The following is a 22,319-nucleotide window of genomic DNA, read 5'->3' as shown; positions in this document are numbered from 1 at the left end:
GTTTCTGTATGTTGATGATGCTGACAAGGGCACGCTGGGCCAGTCAGTTTGAGTAGCGCCTGTGTGCGTTGGGTACGGGTTGGGGGCTGTTGGTGGGCACTATATTCATCCAAATAAACCACAACTTGATTATTTCATGGAAAATGATCGTACCGAACTGTTTATGCTAGTTAACTAGCTACGTGAGTTTCAGTGGCTTTGCAAGCTCGTTACACATTCGTTACACTACTATGGTGGGCAATGTTCCCAACCTTGTATTTGTCACTGGCGACCTCTAGCGGTAAACTACAATTTACATCGAAGTGACGTACCACAGTGCGCTTGTCATATGACTATCGATGTCCATACAATTTTGTACAATCCGGATATAGCAGAGAAAATCGATCAGTTGGACATGCGACTCAATACTTGACGTGCACTTTATGACATGTCAAATATCCTGATAAAAACTAGGTAAGAACGAACCTCTGATGCGCACTGGTGACAGTGATTGTGACAGTTGCGGATTAAAATGACACTAGCTAATGGACTAAAGGAGCCTAACGTTACTCCGTATGTATAATGTAATGGAACAGAGTCATGACCAGGGGATAGTAGGCTACAGCACCTGTCAGCATGCTGTTGTTATTCTCTGTTCTCTCTACAGATAGAATGCCATTGTCAACAGCACTCATCCCTCTCGCTTTGTTCATTGGAGTAGCCACACGATCCAGAGGGACAGTATGTTATGTATGGCCACTTTCACATGGGAACTAACTAGTCGAATTAAATGTAGAACTAGCCATGGCCATGTTTATAACTACATAACACATAACACATAGATAAAGCTTTATGACACGTTTCTGAACTGCATTGTTTAAATCAGCATGTTTACCACTGTCAGTCATGTCATTTATTGATGCTGATGACCAAAGACCCATAGCTTCCCTTCCCCTTATGAACGACCCTCAATAACCCTGTGAGTTTTTCCTCCCCAGGCAGTGATGAGTGTGTGGCCCGTAACTTTGGCCATGGCTCGGTGGTGTGTGAGTGTAACTCCACCCACTGTGACAGTATTGGGTCGGACACACTACCTGTCTTGGGTCAGTTCCTGTCCTTCACCAGCAGTAAGGCTGGCAGCAGGCTGCAGAGAGGACAGGGACAGGGACAGAAGAACAGCATTGGAGCAGGTGAGAATAGCCTGGGCTGAAAACAACAGCCCCCACTAGCCCAAGGGTGGGAAACAAAAAAGACAAAAGCCTGCACACACTGTTACCCTTCAGGACCTGTACTGACCACCCCCCTCTCTCCCCCTCCCTCCATCTCTCCCAGTTCTCAGGCTGACTGTGGTTCCCTACCAGAAGTACCAGAGGATCAGAGGGTTTGGAGGAGCCATGACAGACTCAGCTGCCATCAACATCCTGTCTCTGTCCCCCAGAACACAGGAACAGCTACTACGACAGTACTTCTCTGCTCAGGGTGAGAGGTCAGGGTGTCAGTAAGGGCCATAGCTATAATCATAATTACTAGAATAGTCCTGTCTATTTCACTTGAGTAAGACCTTTTATGTCAATGGGACAAACCTGGTCAGATAAAGGCTGAGTTAAGTGTGTATACTGCTGTTGCTTTGTGTCCCAGGTATTGGGTACAGTGTGGTGCGGGTGCCCATTGCCAGCTGTGACTTCTCAACCCATCTGTACACCTATGCCGACTCACCTGGAGACTACAACCTGGACAACTTTACCTTAGCACCAGAGGACACTAACATGAAGGTGGCTTAGATAGTCGCTCTGTTTCTCGCTCTCTTTTTTCAGCTCTTTCTCTCCTTTGACTTGTTAGATCGTAAACGTATCAAATTAAAGTTTAATGGTCGCGTAAACAGTTTAGCAGGTGTTATAGCTGTGCAGCGAAATGCTTATGTTACTAGCTACAAAAACTGCAGTCAGATGTCAAACAATTAAAATAAAAAAGGCAAGAAATCAAGAACATCTGAATCCAATGAACAACCTAAATAGCACTGTAGCAGTATCAAAATGAAATCCATACAGTATGTACTGTACACCGAGGGGATTTCCACAAGCTAAACTAAGAATGGTATTTACAGCTGTGGTACACTACATGGCCAGAAGTATGTGGACACCACTTCAAATTAGTGGATTTGGCTATTTCAGCCACACCCATTGCTGACAGGTGTATAAAATCGAGCACACAGCTATGCAATTTCCATAGACAAACATTGTCAGTAGAATGGCCCACACTGAAGAGCTCAGTAACTTTTAACGTGGCACCATCATAGGATGCCACCTTTCCAACAAGTCAGCTTGTCACATTTCTGCCCTGCTAGAGCTGTTCCGGTCAACTGTAAGTGCTGTTATTGTGAAGTTGAGTTTGGCCAGGCAGCCAGCTCTAGGAAGAGTCTTGGTGGTTCCAAACTAGAGGTCGACCGATTATGATTTTTCAACACCGATACCGATTATTGGAGGACCAAAAAAAGTCGATACCGATTAATCGGCCGATTTTTATTTATTTATTTGTAATAATGACAATTACAACAATACTGAATGAACACTTATTTTAACTTAATATAATACATCAATAAAATCAATTTAGCCTCAAATAAATAATGAAACATGTTCAATTTGGTTTAAATAATGCAAAAACAAAGTGTTGGAGAAGAAAGTAAAAGTGCAATATGTGCCATGTAAGAAAGCTAACGTTTAAGTTCCTTGCTCAGAACATGAGAACATATGAAAGCTGGTGGTTCCTTTTAACATGAGTCTTCAATATTCCCAGGTAAGAAGTTTTAGGTTGTAGTTATTATAGGAATTATAGGACTATTTCTCTCTATACAATTTGTATTTAATATACCTTTGACTATTGGATGTTCTTATAGGTTCTTTAGTATTGCCAGTGTAGCTTCCATCCCTCTCCTCGCCGCTACCTGGGCTCGAACCAGGAACACATCGATAAGAGCCACCCTTGAAGAAGCGTTACCCATGCAGAGCAAGGGGAACAACTACTCCAATTCTCAGAGCGAGTGACGTTGGAAACGCTATTAGCGCTCACCCCGCTAACTAGCTAGCCATTTCACATCGGTTACACCAGCCTAATCTCGGGAGTTGATAGGCTTGAAGTCATAAACAGCGCAATGCTTAAACCATTGCGAAGAGCTGCTGGCAAAACGCACGAAAGTGCTGTTTGAATGAATGCTTACGAGCCTACCATCGCTCAGTCAGACTGCTCTATCAAATCATAGACTTAATTATAACATAATAACACACAGAAATACGAGCCTTAGGTCATTAATATGGTCGAATCCGGAAACTATAATTTCGAAAAACAAAACGTTTATTCTTTCAGTGAAATACGGAACCGTTCCGTATTTTATCTAACGGGTGGCATCCATAAGTCTAAATATTCCTGTTACATTGCACAACCTTCAATGTTATGTCATAATTACGTAAAATTCTGGCAAATTAGTTCGCAACGAGCCAGGCGGCCCAAACTGTTGCATATACCCTGACTCTGCGTGCAATGAACGCAAGAGAAGTGACACAATTTCACCTGCTTAATATTGCCTGCTAACCTGGATTTCTTTCAGCTAAATATGCAGGTTTAAAAATATATACTTCTGTGTATTGATTTTAAGAAAGCCATTGATGTTTATGGTTAGGTACATGTTGGAGCAACGACAGTCCTTTTTCGCGAATGCGCACCGCATCGATTATATGCAACGCAGAACACGCTAGATAAACTAGTAATATCCTCAACCATGTGTAGTTATAACTAGTGATTATGATTGATTGATTGTTTTTTATAAGATAAGTTTAATGCTAGCTAGCAACTTACCTTGGCTTCTTACTGCATTCGCGTAACAGGCGGGCTCCTCGTGAGGAAGGTGGTTAGAGCGTTGGACTAGTTAACCGTAAGTTTGCAAGATTGAATCCCCGAGCTGACAAGGTAAAGATCTGTCGTTCTGCCCCTGAACAAGGCAGTTAACCCACCGTTCCTAGGCCGTCATTGAAAATAAGAATGTGTTCTTAACTGACTTGCCTAGTTAAATAAAGGTGTAATCATATATATTTTTTTATAAAATAGCAAAATCGGCATCCAAAAATACAGATTTCCGATTGTTATGAAAACTTGAAATCGTCCCTAATTAATCGGCCATTCCGATTAATCGGTCGAACTCTATTCCAAACGTCTTTCATTTAAGAATGATGGAGGCCACTGTGTTCTTGGGGACCTTCAATGCTGCAGAGTAATTAATCTATGTCGGGGATACAGTATTTAAATACACAGTGTGAAACAGGAAGTGACTAGTGGTTCAATGTCTCTATAACATAGGACAGTATGCGGTGTCAGTGAGTGTGCATCACCTTGTAGACAGCTAGTGATGGCTGTTCAACAGTCTGATGGCCTGGTAATTGAAGCAGTTTTTTTGTCTCTGTCTTGGCTTTGATGCACCTGTAATGTCTTCGAATGTCAGACGGTAGCCGGGTAACAGGCCTACCACTGTCGTCAGCAAACTTGATGGAGTTGGAGTCGTGCATGGCCATGCAGTCATGGAGGAATAGGGATGTATGTACTCACAACACCACTTCCTGTTGTTGGTCCAATCCCAGATCCCCCTGCTGCAGCGAGCCCAGGCCCTGTCGCCCCGCCCCCTGTCTCTGCTGGCCAGTGCCTGGAGCGCCCCCGCATGGTTGAAGACCAACGGTGCTCTCACTGGCAAGGGCTCTTTGAAGGGCCAGCCTGGGGGCAAGGAGCACAAGACCTGGGCTAAATACTATGTCAGGTATCATACAGCATACACATCTAAACCTGGACTAAATACTATGTCAGGTAGCCTACAGTATACACACCTAAACCTGAACTAAATACTATGTCAGGTATCATACAGTAGACACATCTAAACCTGGACTAAATACTATGTCAGGGAGCCTACCGTATACACATCTAAACCTGGACTAAATACTATGTCAGGTATCATACAGTAGACACATCTAAACCTGGACTAAATACTATGTCAGGTATCATACAGTAGACACATCTAAACCTGGACTAAATACTATGTCAGGTATCATACAGTATACACACAAAGACTTGAACTAAATACTATGTCAGTTATCATACAGTATACACATCTAAACCTGGACCAAATACTAAATCAGGTAGCATACAGTAGACACATCTAAACCTGGACTAAATACTATGTCAGGTATCATACAGTATACACACAAAGACTTGAACTAAATACTATGTCAGTTATCATACAGTATACACACAAAGACCTGGACTAAATACTATGTCAGTTATCATACAGTATACACACAAAGACCTGGACTAAATACTATGTCAGGTATCATACAGTATACACACAAAGACCTGGACTAAATACTGTCAGGTATCATACAGTATACACACAAAGACCTGGACTAAATACTATGTCAGTTATCATACAGTATACACACAAAGACCTGAACTAAATACTATGTCAGTTATCATACAGTATACACACAAAGACCTGGGCTAAATACTATGTCAGTTATCATACAGTATACACACAAAGACCTGGACTAAATACTATGTCAGTTATCATACAGTATACACACAAAGACCTGAACTAAATACTATGTCAGTTATCATACAGTATACACACAAAGACCTGGACTAAATACTATGTCAGGTATCATACAGTATACACACAAAGACCTGAACTAAATACTATGTCAGTTATCATACAGTATACACACAAAGACCTGGGCTAAATACTATGTCAGGTATCATACAGTATACACACAAAGACCTGGGCTAAATACTATGTCAGTTATCATACAGTATACACACAAAGACCTGGACTAAATACTATGTCAGGTATCATACAGTATACACACAAAGACCTGGGCTAAATACTGTCAGGTATCATACAGTATACACACAAAGACCTGGGCTAAATACTGTCAGGTATCATACAGTATACACACAAAGACCTGGGCTAAATACTGTCAGGTATCATACAGTATACACACAAAGACCTGGGCTAAATACTGTCAGGTATCATACAGTATACACACAAAGACCTGGACTAAATACTATGTCAGGTATCATACAGTATACACACAAAGACCCCCTCTCTCTGAGTATTCATTCTACTCCCTCAGGTTCCTCGAGGAGTATGCCAAATACAACCTATCATTCTGGGCCGTGACCACAGGCAACGAGCCCTCTGCTGGACAGATGACCAACTACAGGTCACATCTCACTTTATATTACATGTGTATCTAAGGCAGGTACATAATTGACAACAGGAAAAAGTGTTATTTAGTTAGTAATTGCATTCTGGTAATGAAGTTAGTTATAGAGGAAGTACATGTTACAGGTTCTTTTAGCTTAGTTGGTAGTGTATGGAGCTTGTAACGCCAGGGTAGTGGGTGCGATTCCCGGAACCACCAAAATACGTAAAATCTATGCATGCTTTGGATAAAAGCGTCTGCTAAATGGCATATATTATAACAGTAATCTGTTTTCTCTGCTCCAGTTTCCAGGCTCTGGGCTTCACAGCAGAGGAGCAGAGGGATTGGGTGGGCCTGGATCTTGGCCCCGCCCTGCACACCTCCACACACCCCCACACACACCTCCTCATCCTGGACGACAACAGACTGCTACTGCCACACTGGGCTAAAGTGGTGAGAGAGAGGGACTCTGAAAGAAGGAAAGAACAGGGGTAGGCTTTGAGAGAGGGAGGAAAGGAATGAGAGATGAAGGGATGGGGTAATGTAGGGTCAAGGACAGAGAGTAGAGAGAGTCAACAAAAGAAGGATGCATGGGAAAAGGGGAGAAGTCCATAAAGAAATAGTGAAATGTTGAAAGTGTACATTTGGACAATATTGAAGTATGCTCCTCCTCCTCCCAGGTCCTCAGTGATGTGCGTGCTGGCAGGTATATCCACGGTGTTGGAGTCCACTGGTACCTGGACACTCTGGTGCCGGCAGAGCTCTCCCTGGGCACTACCCACCACCTGTACCCAGAATACTATCTGTTTGGAACAGAGGCCTGCGCTGGCTGGAGCCCCACAGACAGAGGAGTACGGCTGGGTAGCTGGGAGAGAGCTGAGCAGTACGCACACAGCATCATACAGGTAAGATAGCCGTATGACCTAGAATGAGGATCGTCAATGCGTACTCTTTCTTAGTCGTATGGCTAACGGGTGAGAATGACATCGTACAGGTGTACATGTGAAAGTGTTACTGTAGCAGGTAATTGAACAGGTCAGCATGACATCAGACAAAAAGAAGTTGAGTGTGACCTCAATGTTTTGTCAGATTCCTGTGTATGATCTAGTTAGTAGCTTAGGTGCTGATTGTGAAATGTTACAGGGGCCAACTGATGAATTAAAGGTGTGTCTGTGAGCTCTGTCTGTTTTTGTCTCCTTGTTCTTTGTTCGTCCCTCATGAAGTCAGTTCTGTGTCATGTCCTGCAGCGCGAGTTAAATACATTCATACTGTACTGAACTCTACAGCTCAAACTGCTGCTCTGTTATGTTGCCCTAGGGAACAAGCTACAATGGTGCTCTCAGTTTATCCATGCCTCCCGCTCTTCCTCCCTCTTGTTTTTCACCCCTCCTTTCTCTCTCTGAATACTCTGCAGGACTGAAACAGGACTCTCTTACCTGTTCCCTCTCCATTCATTTAGCATCGGAACAGTCACTCTCCTAAAAATCACAGGATTGTTTATGCTGATGCAATGCCAGGTAACACAACAACACAAACTAGACAGTGAATGAGTCACTTTCTTCCTCTCTCTACTTTCCCTCTCTTCCTCTCCTCTCTTGTCTGCTGTAGGACCTGAACCACTATGTGGTGGGCTGGACAGACTGGAACCTGGCTCTGGACCAAGGAGGAGGGCCCAACTGGGTGAAGAACTTCGTGGACAGCCCCATCATCGTGGACCACAGCCGAGACATCTTCTACAAACAGCCCACCTTCTATAGCATGGCCCACTTCAGGTACTGTCCCACCTTCTATAGCATGGCCCACTTCAGGTACTGTACTGTCCCACCTTCTATAGCATGGCCCACTTCAGGTACTGTACTGTCCCACCTTCTATAGCATGGCCCACTTCAGGTACTGTCCCACTTTCTATAGCATGGCCCACTTCAGGTACTGTACTGTCCCACCTTCTATAGCATGGCCCACTTCAGGTACTGTACTGTCCCACCTTCTATAGCATGGCCCACTTCAGGTACTGTACTGCCTTCTATAGCATGGCCCACTTCAGGTACTGTACTGCCTTCTATAGCATGGCCCACTTCAGGTACTGTACTACCTTCTATAGCATGGCCCACTTCAGGTACTGTACTACCTTCTATAGCATGGCCCACTTCAGGTACTGTACTACCTTCTATAGCATGGCCCACTTCAGGTACTGTACTGTCCCACCTTCTATAGCATGGCCCACTTCAGATACTGTACTGTCCCACCTTCTATAGCATGGCCCACTTCAGATACTGTACTGTCCCACCTTCTATAGCATGGCCCACTTCCGGTACTGTACTGTCCCACCTTCTATAGCATGGCCCACTTCCGGTACTGTACTGTCCCACCTTCTATAGCATGGCCCACTTCCGGTACTGTACTGTCCCACCTTCTATAGCATGGCCCACTTCAGGTACTGTCCCACCTTCTATAGCATGGCCCACTTCAGGTACTGTACTGTCCACCTTCTATAGCATGGCCCACTTCAGGTACTGTACTGTCCCACCTGGGCAGGTCTGACACCCTGTACCAATACTTTATAATATGAACCTTTCTTTCCTAACTTACTTGGTGATCACTGATCTGTATGTGTTTATGTACATATAACACAAGTAAATTAACTCTGCTACACAGTAAGTTCCTGTGGGAGGGGTCTCAGAGAGTGGGTGTGTCCTTCAGTCAGGAAACAAAACTGGAAAGCTCTGCCTTCGTCAGGCCAGACGGGTCAGTGGTGCTTACCATCCTCAACAGGTGGGTGAAAGTGTGTGTGTTAACACTTGATATGTGTGTTACCTTGATGTGAGACTGTGTGTGTGTTGCAGGTCGTCGTCAGAGGTCCAGTTTGAGGTGTATGATCCTGCTGTGGGTTTCATCTCCTCCAGTGCTCCAGCCCACTCCCTGCTCACACTCGCTTGGAACACACGCTGATCACACTGGAATGGAACACACACATATACAGACAAACACACACTCTGACCGCACACATCACACACCTTTACTGCCAGGGCCAAAGCATTGTCTCAGTCGGCATTACCCCTGTGCTACACTTCCAAAAAACGACCAAACATTTGTCATCACCATTATCCCTCACTACCAGGTCTGCTACATTTCCACCACCACACTCAACTCCCACCACCATCCACAGCCCAATGTGCTGCCTCATAACAGCCTGACTGTTCACAGCATACCTGATAACCCTGCAGCATCGTGGGCTCTGCCATTTCTTTGATCAGAGCTTGAAATGTGTGTGTGGTTTAGCCAATACAGCCAAATATGTTGTCTGTTTCTATGTATGCTGTGACTATCTGCACTGATCTTCATCACGCTTGGAAAAGCTCTGGAATGTGTGAATATAGCATGTGATCAAACCAGGGCCAGGTACACTACTATGATCAGACACTGCTGCTGCTTGAGAAGGTCTGACCATTACACCGGTCTGCTAACAACCGTTTCTAAACTGAAATCTGGTTAATAACGGTGTGAACATGGTTTATAAAAAAGATCATGTAAAGTAATAATGTACAGAATGTATTAATGCAGTTTAAACCATTTGCCTTTTCAATAAATGATTTGTCTCTATTACGTCTTCACACAAGTATCGGGACTTTTAATGGACAGACAGACCCGATAAAAATCAATGTTACTGGTTTTTAATATTTTTTGGAATTATTAATACATCATACATGTTATCATATATATAATAATATACACAGACTAATACCCAGGGATTCACATTTGTCTCCATTCTCAATATGCTTTGTTGTTCTCTTCTCAAACCAGAAGATGTTGGACTAAAAGTATTTACATTAAAAAAATAGAGTGATAGAAATGTGAAAGAAAAGACAAAAGTCATCAACAGAGGAGTAAAATGACAGAGCGATGCAATCTGTTTGTAATATATACACCAGAATGACAGTAGATTGTAGAGGGGCCCGTCTCAGTAGTCAAAATGAAGTCCCCTCGTCTCCTTTCTGCACTGATGTGACAGAGCTAGAAAGGCAAAACCAAATTCCTGGTGTGCATCCACCATGTTCAGTGCAGATGATGAGGAGAGGAAGCCACTCTAGACTATTGAGAAGCATCCCAGGAGTAGAGAGGTAGGGAGAGACATTGTTTTACAGCAGTGCTTTTCAGAAGGATGGAAAAAGAGTAATATGGAGAAAAGAGTAGAAAAAACGAGATGGGGTTGATGTTTGAAGCGAGGTAAAGGCAAGTGCTTGGTCATGATGAGGCAGAGGACAGCTAATGGATCATGACGTGTGTGTGGGGGTCTACCGAATCATGATGTGTGTGTACTCTGTGTGTGTGTGTGTGTGGGGGTCTACCGAATCATGATGTGTGTGTACTCTGTGTGTGTGTGTGTGTGTGTGGGGGTCTACCGAATCATGATGTGTGTGTGTGTGGGGGGGTCTACCGAATCATGATGTGTGTGTACTCTGTGTGTGTGTGTGTGTGTGTGGGGGTCTACCGAATCATGATGTGTGTGTACTCTGTGTGTGTGTGTGTGGGGGTCTACCGAATCATGATGTGTGTGTACTCTGTGTGTGTGGGGGTCTACCGAATCATGATGTGTGTGTGTGTGTGTGTGTGTGTGGGGGTCTACCGAATCATGATGTGTGTGTACTCTGTGTGTGTGGGGGTCTACCGAATCAAGATGTGTGTGTGTGAACATGGTTCCAGGGGCATTGAGACAGGAACAACCATACTGAGATGACCATCCTATGACTGTAGATGAAGATGATTCAGAAAGGAGGAGTGAGATGAAGGGATGACACGGAGGAATGAGGCAGAGATGAAGGGATGACACGGAGGAATGAGGCAGAGATGAAGGGATGACACGGAGGAATGAGGCAGAGATGAAGGGATGACACGGAGGAATGAGGCAGAGATGAAGGGATGACACGGAGGAATGAGGCAGAGATGATGGGATGACACGGAGGAATGAGGCAGAGATGAAGGGATGACACGGAGGAATGAGGCAGAGATGAAGGGATGACACGGAGGAATGAGGCAGAGATGAAGGGATGACACGGAGGAATGAGGCAGAGATGAAGGGATGACACGGAGGAATGAGGCAGAGATGAAGGGATGACACGGAGGAATGAGGCAGAGATGAAGGGATGACACGGAGGAATGAGGCAGAGATGATGGGATGACACGGAGGAATGAGGCAGAGATGAAGGGATGACACGGAGGAATGAGGCAGAGATGAAGGGATGCCACGGAGGAATGAAGCAGAGATGAAGGGATGACACGGAGGAATGAGGCAGAGATGAAGGGATGACACGGAGGAATGAGGCAGAGATGAAGGGATGACACGGAGGAATGAGGCAGAGATGAAGGGATGCCATGGAGGAATGAAGCAGAGATGAAGGGATGACACGGAGGAATGAGGCAGAGATGAAGGGATGACACGGAGGAATGAGGCAGAGATGAAGGGATGACACGGAGGAATGAGGCAGAGATGAAGGGATGACACGGAGGAATGAGGCAGAGATGAAGGGATGACACGGAGGAATGAGGCAGAGATGATGGGATGACACGGAGGAATGAGGCAGAGATGAAGGGATGACACGGAGGAATGAGGCAGAGATGAAGGGATGACACGGAGGAATGAGGCAGAGATGAAGGGATGACACGGAGGAATGAGGCAGAGATGAAGGGATGACACGGAGGAATGAGGCAGAGATGAAGGGATGACACGGAGGAATGAGGCAGAGATGAAGGGATGACACGGAGGAATGAGGCAGAGATGATGGGATGACACGGAGGAATGAGGCAGAGATGAAGGGATGCCACGGAGGAATGAGGCAGAGATGAAGGGATGCCACGGAGGAATGAAGCAGAGATGAAGGGATGACACGGAGGAATGAGGCAGAGATGAAGGGATGACACGGAGGAATGAGGCAGAGATGAAGGGATGACACGGAGGAATGAGGCAGAGATGAAGGGATGCCACGGAGGAATGAAGCAGAGATGAAGGGATGACACGGAGGAATGAGGCAGAGATGAAGGAGGTATATCCTTCAGAAAGTCCTTATCTCCTGTGTGCAGTAATTCGTAGAGAAGAGGGGGATGAGGGTCAAAAAAGTGGAATGAAGGACAGATGAGATGGAGAGATTAAAAGGAGGTCAGAGGAGAGGTGCGATAAGGCGATGAGGGGGAGGTGTATTTCAGAAGGACCATCTCTCCTGTGTGCGGGGGTCCGTGTTTAGAGAGGGGGATTCTGGGGGGTTCTGGGTGTTGCTGTCTTCTCCATTCAACCCCTTCCTACACACAGGACACGTATCGTGCTGCAGAAAGAGAGAGAGGAGAAAATCAGTTACAAACGTCTTCAAAACATTCCTCCTACTAAATATTACCCCACCCTCCTCCTCCTCACCATTTCCAGCCAGGGTACTATACAGTCTGAGTGGAAGAAGTGGTTGCAGGGTAGCTGTCTGACGGGCTCTCCCACTGCAAAGTCCTCCTTGCACACCGGACACTCCATACTGCAGTCTGGAGACACACACACACACCTTTTTTATTATCTAGTATTACATTCCTGCTATAAATGATCATACAGAAGTATCTTACATGCAGGTAAAATACTACATATTACAGTATACAGAGAACGGGGGAGAGATGGGAAGACTGAAGGGATGATGAAGCAGGGGTTACATTAGATGTTTGTATTGAACCTTTATTTAACCAGGCAAGTCAGTTGACAAATTCTTATTTACAATGACGGCCTACCAGACATTAAAATAACTGAAGCCTAACATCTGATGCCAAATTACTGAGTGGCTGGTTGAGATGATTTCAGAGGAATAAGTAGCACTCTTAATGACAAGAGACACAGAGACAACAGCTATGTGGGCCCTGAGCCAGGGGGGACAGAGAGACAACAGCTATGTGGGCCCTGAGCCAGGGGGGACAGAGAGACAACAGCTATGTGGGCCCTGAGCCAGGGGGGACAGAGAGACAACAGCTATGTGGGCCCTGAGCCAGGGGGGACAGAGAGACAACAGCTATGTGGGCCCTGAGCCAGGGGGGACAGAGAGACAACAGCTATGTGGGCCCTGAGCCAGGGGGGACAGAGAGAGACAGAGACAACAGCTATGTGGGCCCTGGGCCAGGGGGGACAGAGAGACAACAGCTATGTGGGCCCTGAGCCAGGGGGGACAGAGAGAGAGACAGACAGAGAGGGAGAGTGAGACAACAGCTATGTGGGCCCTGAGCCAGGGGGGACAGAGAGACAACAGCCATGTGGGCCCTGGGCCAGGGGGGACAGAGAGACAACAGAGACAACAGCTATGTGGGCCCTGGGCCAGGGGGGACAGAGAGACAACAGCTATGTGGGCCCTGGGCCAGGGGGGACAGAGAGACAACAGCTATGTGGGCCCTGAGCCAAGGGGGACAGAGAGACAACAGCTATGTGGGCCCTGAGCCAGGGGGGACAGAGAGACAACAGCTATGTGGGCCCTGAGCCAGGGGGGACAGAGAGACAACAGCTATGTGGGCCCTGAGCCAGGGGGGACAGAGAGACAACAGCTATGTGGGCCCTGAGCCAGGGGGGACAGAGAGACAACAGCTATGTGGGCCCTGAGCCAGGGGGGACAGAGAGACAACAGCTATGTGGGCCCTGAGCCAGGGGGGACAGAGAGACAACAGCTATGTGGGCCCTGAGCCAGGGGGGACAGAGAGACAACAGCTATGTGGGCCCTGAGCCAGGGGGGACAGAGAGACAACAGCTATGTGGGCCCTGAGCCAGGGGGGACAGAGAGACAACAGCTATGTGGGCCCTGAGCCAGGGGGGACAGAGACAACAGCTATGTGGGCCCTGAGCCAGAGGGGACAGAGACAACAGCTATGTGGGCCCTGAGCCAGGGGGACAGAGAGAGAGACAGACAACAACTATGTGGGCCCTGAGCCAGAGGGGACAGAGAGACAACAGCTATGTGGGCCCTGAGCCAGAGGGGACAGAGAGACAACAGCTATGTGGGCCCTGAGCCAGAGGGGACAGAGAGACAACAGCTATGTGGGCCCTGAGCCAGAGGGGACAGAGAGACAACAACTATGTGGGCCCTGAGCCAGAGGGGACAGAAAGACAACAGCTATGTGGGCCCTGAGCCAGGGGGGACAGAGAGACAACAGCTATGTGGGCCCTGAGCCAGAGGGGACAGAGAGACAACAGCTATGTGGGCCCTGAGCCAGGGGGGACAGAGAGACAACAGCTATGTGGGCCCTGAGCCAGGGGGGACAGAGAGACAACAGCTATGTGGGCCCTGAGCCAGGGGGGACAGAGAGACAACAGCTATGTGGGCCCTGAGCCAGGGGGGACAAAGAGACAACAGCTATGTGGGCCCTGAGCCAGGGGGGACAGAGAGACAACAGCTATGTGGGCCCTGAGCCAGGGGGGACAGAGAGACAACAGATATGTGGGCCCTGAGCCAGAGGGGACAGAGAGACAACAGCTATGTGGGCCCTGAGCCAGGGGGGACAGAGAGACAACAGCTATGTGGGCCCTGAGACAGGGGGACAGAGAGAGAGACAGACAGAGAGGGAGAGTGAGACAACAGCTATGTGGGCCCTGGGCCAGGGGGGACAGAGAGAGACAGACCAAAAGAGAGAGACAGAGTGAGACCGAGAGAGAGGAAGAGAGACAGAGAGGAAGAGAGAGAGTGAAACAGCGGACAGATGTGTGTATGTGTGAGAAAGACGAGGACAGGAGACAGCAGCGAGAGAGAGAGAGGAGTCCTCCTTTACCCCAATGAGTCAGCTGTCAGCAGCACAGCTATAGTTTATTTACAGTACCAGTCAAAAGTATAGACACATCTACTCATTCAAGGGTTTTTCCTTTATCTTTACAATTGTCTACATTGTAGAATAATAGTAAAGACATCAAAACTATGAAATAACACATATGGAATCATGTAGTAACCAAAAAAGTGTTAAACAAATCAAAATATATTTTATATGAGATTCTTCAAAGTAGCCACCCTTTGTCTTGATGACAGCTTTGCACACTCTTAACCAGCTTCATTAGGTAGTCACCTGGAATGCATTTAAATTAACAGGTATGCCTTTTTAAAAAGTTAATGTGTGGAATTTATTTCCTTCTTAATGCTTTGAGACAAATCAGTTGTGTTGTGACAAGGTAGGGGTGGTATACAGAAGATAGCCCTATAGCCCTAGAGAAACGACAGTCCATCATTACTTTAAGACATGAAGTTCAGTCAATCCGGAACATTTCAAGAACTTTGAAAGTTTCTTCAAGTGCAGTCGCAAAAAACATCAAGCGCTGTGATGAAACTGGCTCTCATGAGGACCGCCATAATGCCACTTTAATAATGTTTACATATCTTACCTCACTCATATCATATGTATATACTGTATTTTATACCATCTATTGCATCTTGCCTATGGCGCTCTGTCATCGCTCATCCATATATTTATATGTATATATTCTTATTCCATTCCTTTACTTAGATGTGTGTATATTAGGTAGTTGTTGGGGAATTGTTAGATTACATGTTAGATATTGCTGCACTGTCAGAACTAGAAGCACAAGCATTTCGCTACACTCATAATAACATCTGCTAACCATGTGTATGTGACCAATAAAATGTCATTTGATAGGAAAGGAAGACCCAGAGTTACCTCTGCTGCAGAGGATAAATTCATTAGAGTTAACTGCACCTCAGATTGCAGCCCAAATAAACGCTTCAGAGTTCAAGTAACAGACACATCTCAACAGCAACTGTTCAGAGGAGACTGCGTGAATCAGGCCTTCATGGTCGAATTGCTGCAAAAGAAAACACTCCTAAAGGACAACAGTAAGAAGAAGAGACTTGCTTGGGCCAAGAAACATGAGCAATGGACAAATTAGATTTTTTGTATCCAACCGCCGTGTCTTTGTGAGACGCTGAGTAGGTGAACGGATAATCTCAGCATTTGTGGTTCCCACCGTGAAGCATGGAGGTGTGATTGTGCTCTGCTGGTGACACTGTCTGTGATTTATTTAGAATTCAAGGCACACTTAACCAGCGTGGCTACCACAGCATTCTACAGCGATACACCATCCCATCTGGTTTGGGCTTAGTGGTACTATCATTTGTTTTTCAACAGGACAATGACCCAACACACCTCTAGGCTGTGTAAGGGCTATTTGACCAAGAAGGAGTGATGGAGGGCTGCATCAGATGACCTGGCCTCCACAATTATTTTTTATTTAACTAGGCAAGTCAGTTAACTTATTTGATATAGGGGGCAGCATTTTCACTTTTGGATGAATTGCGTGCCCATAGTGAACTGCCTTCTACTCTGTCCCAGATACTAATATATGCATATTATTATTACTATTGGATATAAAACACTCTGAAGTTTCTAAAACTGTTTAAATGATGTCTGTGAGTATAACAGAACTCATATGGCAGGCAAAAACCTGAGAAAAAATCCAAACAGGAAGTGAGAATTCTGAGACTGGTCATTGTTAAACTCATCGCCTATTCTATTCGGTGTAATATATGGATCTGTTTGCACTTCCTACGCCTTCCACTAGATGTCAACAGTCTGTAGAACGCTGAACAAAGCCTATACTGTGATGTGGGACCGGATGGGAGGTGTTTGAGTCAGTGGTCTGGCACATTGCCAGTTCTTGGTCACGCGCATTCCTCATGATATTGCCATGCGCTCCATTACTTATAGAGACTGAAAAGAATTCTCCGGTTGGAACCTTATTGGATATAAATGATAACAACATCCTGAAGATTGATTCTCTACTAAGTTTGACAAGTTTATTCAACTTGTAATATAACTTTTTGAAGTTTTCGTCCGACATTTGCCTGCATCTGCGCGAGCGTTTGGACACGTGTACTACACATGCTAGCAAAAGTAGCTAATTGGACATAAGTAATGGACATTATCGAACAAAACAACGATTTATTGTGGAACTAGGATTCCTGGCAGTGCATTCTGATGAACATAATCAAAGGTAAGGGAATATTTATGATGTAATTTTGTATTTCTGTTGACTCCAACATGGCGGAGAAATGTTGTTAAATCTGAGCGCCGTCTCAGATTATTGCATGGTGTGCTTTTTACGTAAAGTTTTTTAAAAATCTGACAGCAGTTGCATTAAGAACAAGTGTATCTTTAATTCTGTGTAAAACATGTATCTTTCATCAAAGTTTATGATGAGTATTTCTGTTATTTGACGTGGCTCTCTGCAATTACTCCGGATATTTTGGAGGCATTTCTGAACATGGCGCCAATGTAAACCAAGGTTTGTGGATATAAATATGAACTTTATCGAACAAAACATAAATGTATTGCGTAACATGATGTCCTATGAGTGTCATCTGATGAAGATCATCAAAGGTTAGTGATTACTTTTATCTCTATTTCTGTTTTTTGTGACTACTATCTTTTGCTGGGAAAATGGCTGTGTTTTTCTGTGGCTATGTACTGAGCTAACATAATTGTTTGGTGTGCTTTCCCTGTAAATCATTTTTGAAATCAGACATGTTGGCTGGATTCACAACAATTTGGTGTCTTTCGTGTGTGATTTCATGAAAGATTGCTTTTTATAGTAATATATTAGAATTTGGCGCGCTACATTTTTTCTGGATTTTGGCCAAGTGGAATGCTACCGTCCCACCTATCCCAGAGAAGTTAAGAACAAATTCTTATTTTACAATGACGGGCGACGCAGGGCCAATTGTGCACCGCCCTATGGGAATCCCAATCACAGCCAGATGTGATTCAGCCTGGATTCGAACCGGGGACTGTAGTGTAACACCTCTTGCACTGAGATGCAGTGCCTTAGACCGTTGCGCCACTTGGGAGCACAATCACCCGACCTCAACCCAATTGAGCTGGTTTGGGATGAGTTGGACCGCAGAGCGAAGGAAAATCAGCCAACAAGTGCTCAGCATATGTGGGGACTCAAGATTGTTGGAAAAGCATTCCAGGTAAAGCTGGTTGAGAGAATGCCAAGAGTGTGCAAAGCTGTGTGTGCAAGACAAAGGGTGGCTACTTAGAATCTAAAACTTAAAATATATTTTGTTTTGTTTACAACAAAAAGTGTTATTTTATAGTTTGATGTTTTCACTATTTTTCTACAATGTATAAAATTGTAAAAATAAAGAAAAACCCTTGAATGAATAAGCGTGTCCAAACTTTTGATTGGTAGTGTATTGGCCACGGCACTATGGAGAGACTGGAGAGGAGGTAAAGGACTGACCTGCTTGATCCTGAGACACGTTGACTGTAGGAATGGAGGAGATCTTCTCTTTCTCTGCAGGAGGAGGGCCCGTGTTCTCAAACTGACCTAACAACTACACACAGGTAGACAGAGAACATACATCACAATGGTTGCTGCAGGAACTATAAGAACAGCTTTACAATCCATCTTTGTGCTGTAAGCTGTGTGCTAACCTAGCATGATACAACAAAAGAGTAAAACCATCAGAAACACCCTGGAAAAGAGAGAGAGAAAATAACAAGAGAACAGCTAAACCTTCATTAGCATTCTGGGTCTACCAACATCCATATAGCATTCTGGGTCTACCAACATCCATATAGCATTCTGGGTCTACCAACATCCATATAGCATTCTGGGTCTACCAACATCCATATAGCATTCTACGTAGTATGAAGTAATAGTTGCTTAGTGGCCATACATACCAAATCATGTGAATGGGGTTTGTGCGTGCGTACCTGTGTGATGACTGCGTCCAGTCCTCCCTGTCCCCAAGCATAGTCCCCTGGGTTAGAGTGTAGCATCCCCGTCCTAACACACAGAGAGAGGAGGTCAATTACAGTTAAAGATGAAACATTCAGGAAATATCCTGTTTCACACATGAACAGCAACAATATGTGTTGTGATTTAGTCTAGGTTTAAATGACAGGGTCCCAGGGGTGCTGGCTGAGGCACACCCATAACAAGTCAGGGGACATTCAAATATTCATGTTGATCCACCTCACTATTTGTAAGGAATCCACAAGAGAAAGTGTGTAAGTCAAACTGTGGACTTACATAATGTATAACCACTGCTTACATGGCAGTAAGAAGGTTCTTACCAAGAGAGGGGAGGTTGGCCAGGAACTCCAGAGTTGGCAAATAGACCAGCCAGAAACTGTTGTACTATCCTACAGAGAGAGAAGGCACACACATCAGTCAGGAATGAGATCAGCAGAACATTGAAAACTAAAAAAAAGACTACATTTAGAACCTGCAAATCCTGACTGATCAAAACAGCCATATGAATATCAACATGGCATCGTAAGGAGAGGAGTCTCACCCCTCTACGGCAGGCGAGCGGTCAGGTCTGCTGCTCCCTCTAGAGCGGTATCTCCGCTGACTGTGCAGGCGAGGGGGGCGACCGGGCCCCCAGTGTTCCCCCCCTCCCAGAGGACCCCTCAGGGGTCCTCCTAACCCAGCAGGAACTGACCCTCCGATAGGACCTCCTCCCAGGCCTCCTAGCCCTCCCAGCCCCCCCAGACCTAACCCCCCTGCTCCTACCCCAACCCCTCCACCAGGGACCCGGGGCTCTGAGTCTGGACTGTCACCATCCACTGTGAAAGGCCTCTCTACAAACAACAGGTGCCACAGCTGCTGAGAGAAATGAGGGGTGAGGGTGAAAACAGGGAGGGTGGGAGGAGGGGGAATGGAGAGAGGGACAGTGGAAGGGAGAGAAAGATAGAGAAAGCATGTGAAAGAAAGATGGGATCACAAAGGTACATTTAGTACAGATGAGATCACAGTAGACATTTGCATCCCCCCCCCACCCCTGTACCCTCCAGGCCACAGTGCATATCATACCTCTGCAAACTGTGTGGCTGTGTCATCTGTCCCATTAGCGCCACCCTCTAGCAGACTGAGGGAAACAGCACACAGGAGGCAGAACACAGCATTAGTAACATCCAACATCTATACACAGTCATTCTCCACCACCTTCCATTCACTCTGCCTAGCCTATATCTGGTAGATTCATTAAAGCTACAGACATAATAAACAAGATATTCTCACCTGGAATCTTCTGTTACCTCCTCTATAAAGCCAGACTCACACCTGGGACAGATGTACTCCTGCAAAAACACACAATACCACACACTCAGAGAGTACATGGGTTACACTGTGTTCTATACTTTTCTGGTGAGGCAGCTATGCAGGGGTTTCTGTCTCTAGAATGAGTAAATGTCTAGTAGAGATCTGTGGCAGAGTCAGGATATAGCCTGTTTGAACATAGCATTAAGCAGGAACATACAACATGTAAAGTGGAAGTTGTCATCGAGAAGTATTCTTCCCTGGCACCAGTGTTGAGTTCACTCACAATGGGATTAGGCCTATGACACAGACATGTTCTTTATTCCACAAAACAAAAGGACACTTGAACTTGAAGTGAACCTCATTCCAAAATTGTTCAAAACCTGTATTGCTGTATGCAATATTGTGTGTAGGCTTAGGCTATGCCTCAGCCATTGTCATCTGGTGAAAACATACAGATACTATGCCTGAAATAAGGCTTTAGATGGACAAGCACAGGGTTCTGCCATGTATGTTTGAGGCATGCACCCTCTCTCTTTCAGTGGATGTCTTGGGGAGGTGAGACAGATGAACTGCTTATATGCCGTCAGTGAGTGGGCATGGCTGAAACATGCCTCAGCAGCACAGAGAGACAGTGTGACACAGTGAGACCAGCAGGCAGAGTTAGTCTGTGGGTAGGCTAGATCAGGGTTTACCAAATTCACGCCCAACCCCAGTACAAGTTTAGTTTCTTGCCTTAGCGCTTCACAGATGATTCAAATAATCAAAGCTTTTATTTAACTAGGCAAGTCAGTTAACAAATCCTTATTTACAATGACGGCCTACCCCGGCCAAACCCTAACCCGTACTACACTGACCCAATGGGACTCCCAATCATGGCCGGTTGTAATACAGCCTGGAATCAAACCAGGGTCTGTGGTGACGCCTCTAGCACTGAGATGCAGTGCCTTAGACCACTGCATCACTCTGAAGCCCAATCATGTTGATGATGAGGGGGGGGGGGGGGGGCAGGACCGAGTTTGGGAAACCCTGGGCTAGATGGATCGGACCCATAGGCACAGATCTATTTCCCAATAAGAGGGAAATCCCAAAACTGGCCTTAGGTCCGTGTCAGTGTCTAGGCCTACTTCAGCCTCCTCCCAGATTTAGCTTCAATGGCAGGAAGGGAATAAACAGGGGATTACCAGCCTGCCTCTCACTGACCAGCCTAACATACACAAATGTATCCTAGCTAACGTTGGTTTAGACAAGCAGACTGAGTGACTATCTGACACATTGACTGACTACCAGAGACTGCGAGTCAATTACAAACAGACACGACTAGCTAGCTAAATGCAAAACGTTAACGTTAAGTGTCATAACGTCTCTTCTAGAATGAACGCAGTCAATACGGATTAATGTAGTTAAATAATTAGGGTCAAGCAGTCAAAATATTGTGCAATGTCTTTCTACATTTTACTTTCAGTTTGATTGTGAAAGTTAACTGTGCCACATTCAGTTGCCAAACGTTCACGAACGTTGCAGATAGAATGCGTAAATAGAGCCTACATGATGTATTGTTCTACATAATATTTTCTATCTGAACGTGCCAAACCGTTGTGTCCTGCTGAACGCGTCCCAGGCCAAGGAAACCCCCGTATTCCCTTTGCTTTAGTAGGACAAGGAGTAGCCAGACTGGCCGAGTTACGTTATAATGTCCTTGTTAAAGAAATTAGTTGACACATCCTATTGTTAAAGCGAGCAACAACAAACATCAACATTGTTTGTTTGCTAGCTAGAGCCAGTGCCGAGGGCCCTACTGGCTAGCCGTCTACAGTTAGCAGCTAGCTAGTTAAACAACTACTGCTATTTGCTGGACTCCGATTCGGTTGTCAACCGACGGAAAAGAACAAGACCTGCATTGAACAGCCATGATCGGGACACGGTGAAACGACTGACTTACCGGGAGCTTGGGGCTTACTTCTCCCTTACAACAATGACAGAAGAACCGATGCGGGGGAACCGCCGCAGCTTCCGCCATCTTCCCCAGAATAGCAAACAGTGACGTCGGT

The 22,319-nt window shown here is 45.6% G+C and overlaps 2 protein-coding genes across 4 annotated transcripts; one reads left to right on the top strand and one right to left on the bottom strand.

The window, feature by feature from the left end:
• Positions 1-308: 308 nt before the first annotated feature.
• On the top strand, positions 309-9,815 carry LOC129842335 (lysosomal acid glucosylceramidase-like). 2 transcript variants are annotated; one of them, XM_055910849.1, is made up of 12 exons: positions 309-453; positions 651-716; positions 979-1,169; positions 1,312-1,458; positions 1,618-1,751; positions 4,605-4,777; positions 6,144-6,233; positions 6,521-6,668; positions 6,896-7,120; positions 7,824-7,987; positions 8,871-8,987; positions 9,059-9,815. In XM_055910849.1, exons 1-12 carry the CDS (start codon positions 428-430, stop codon positions 9,162-9,164), a joined length of 1,587 nt encoding a protein of 528 aa, XP_055766824.1. In that variant the 5' UTR covers positions 309-427; the 3' UTR covers positions 9,165-9,815. The 2 variants fall into 2 exon arrangements, with proteins under 2 accessions (XP_055766824.1, XP_055766825.1); XM_055910850.1 differs by having other exon boundaries at positions 647-716.
• Positions 9,816-9,870: 55 nt separating this feature from the next.
• On the bottom strand, positions 9,871-22,319 carry LOC129842336 (E3 ubiquitin-protein ligase RNF115-like). 2 transcript variants are annotated; one of them, XM_055910851.1, is made up of 9 exons: positions 22,211-22,319; positions 20,251-20,309; positions 20,044-20,098; positions 19,523-19,836; positions 19,302-19,370; positions 18,939-19,011; positions 18,463-18,556; positions 12,619-12,734; positions 9,871-12,529 (listed from the first exon to the last, which is right to left on the bottom strand). In XM_055910851.1, the coding sequence occupies exons 1-9, from the start codon at positions 22,286-22,288 to the stop codon at positions 12,410-12,412; spliced, it is 978 nt and encodes a 325-aa protein (XP_055766826.1). In that variant the 5' UTR covers positions 22,289-22,319; the 3' UTR covers positions 9,871-12,409. The 2 variants fall into 2 exon arrangements, with proteins under 2 accessions (XP_055766826.1, XP_055766827.1); XM_055910852.1 differs by having other exon boundaries at positions 19,523-19,833.

The sequence above is a fragment of the Salvelinus fontinalis genome, unplaced genomic scaffold (genome assembly GCF_029448725.1).
Source record: "Salvelinus fontinalis isolate EN_2023a unplaced genomic scaffold, ASM2944872v1 scaffold_0033, whole genome shotgun sequence".
Taxonomy (NCBI): Eukaryota; Metazoa; Chordata; class Actinopteri; order Salmoniformes; family Salmonidae; genus Salvelinus; species Salvelinus fontinalis.
The sequence above is the reverse complement of the archived record's forward strand: the minus strand, read 5'-3'. Positions and strand labels throughout refer to the sequence as shown.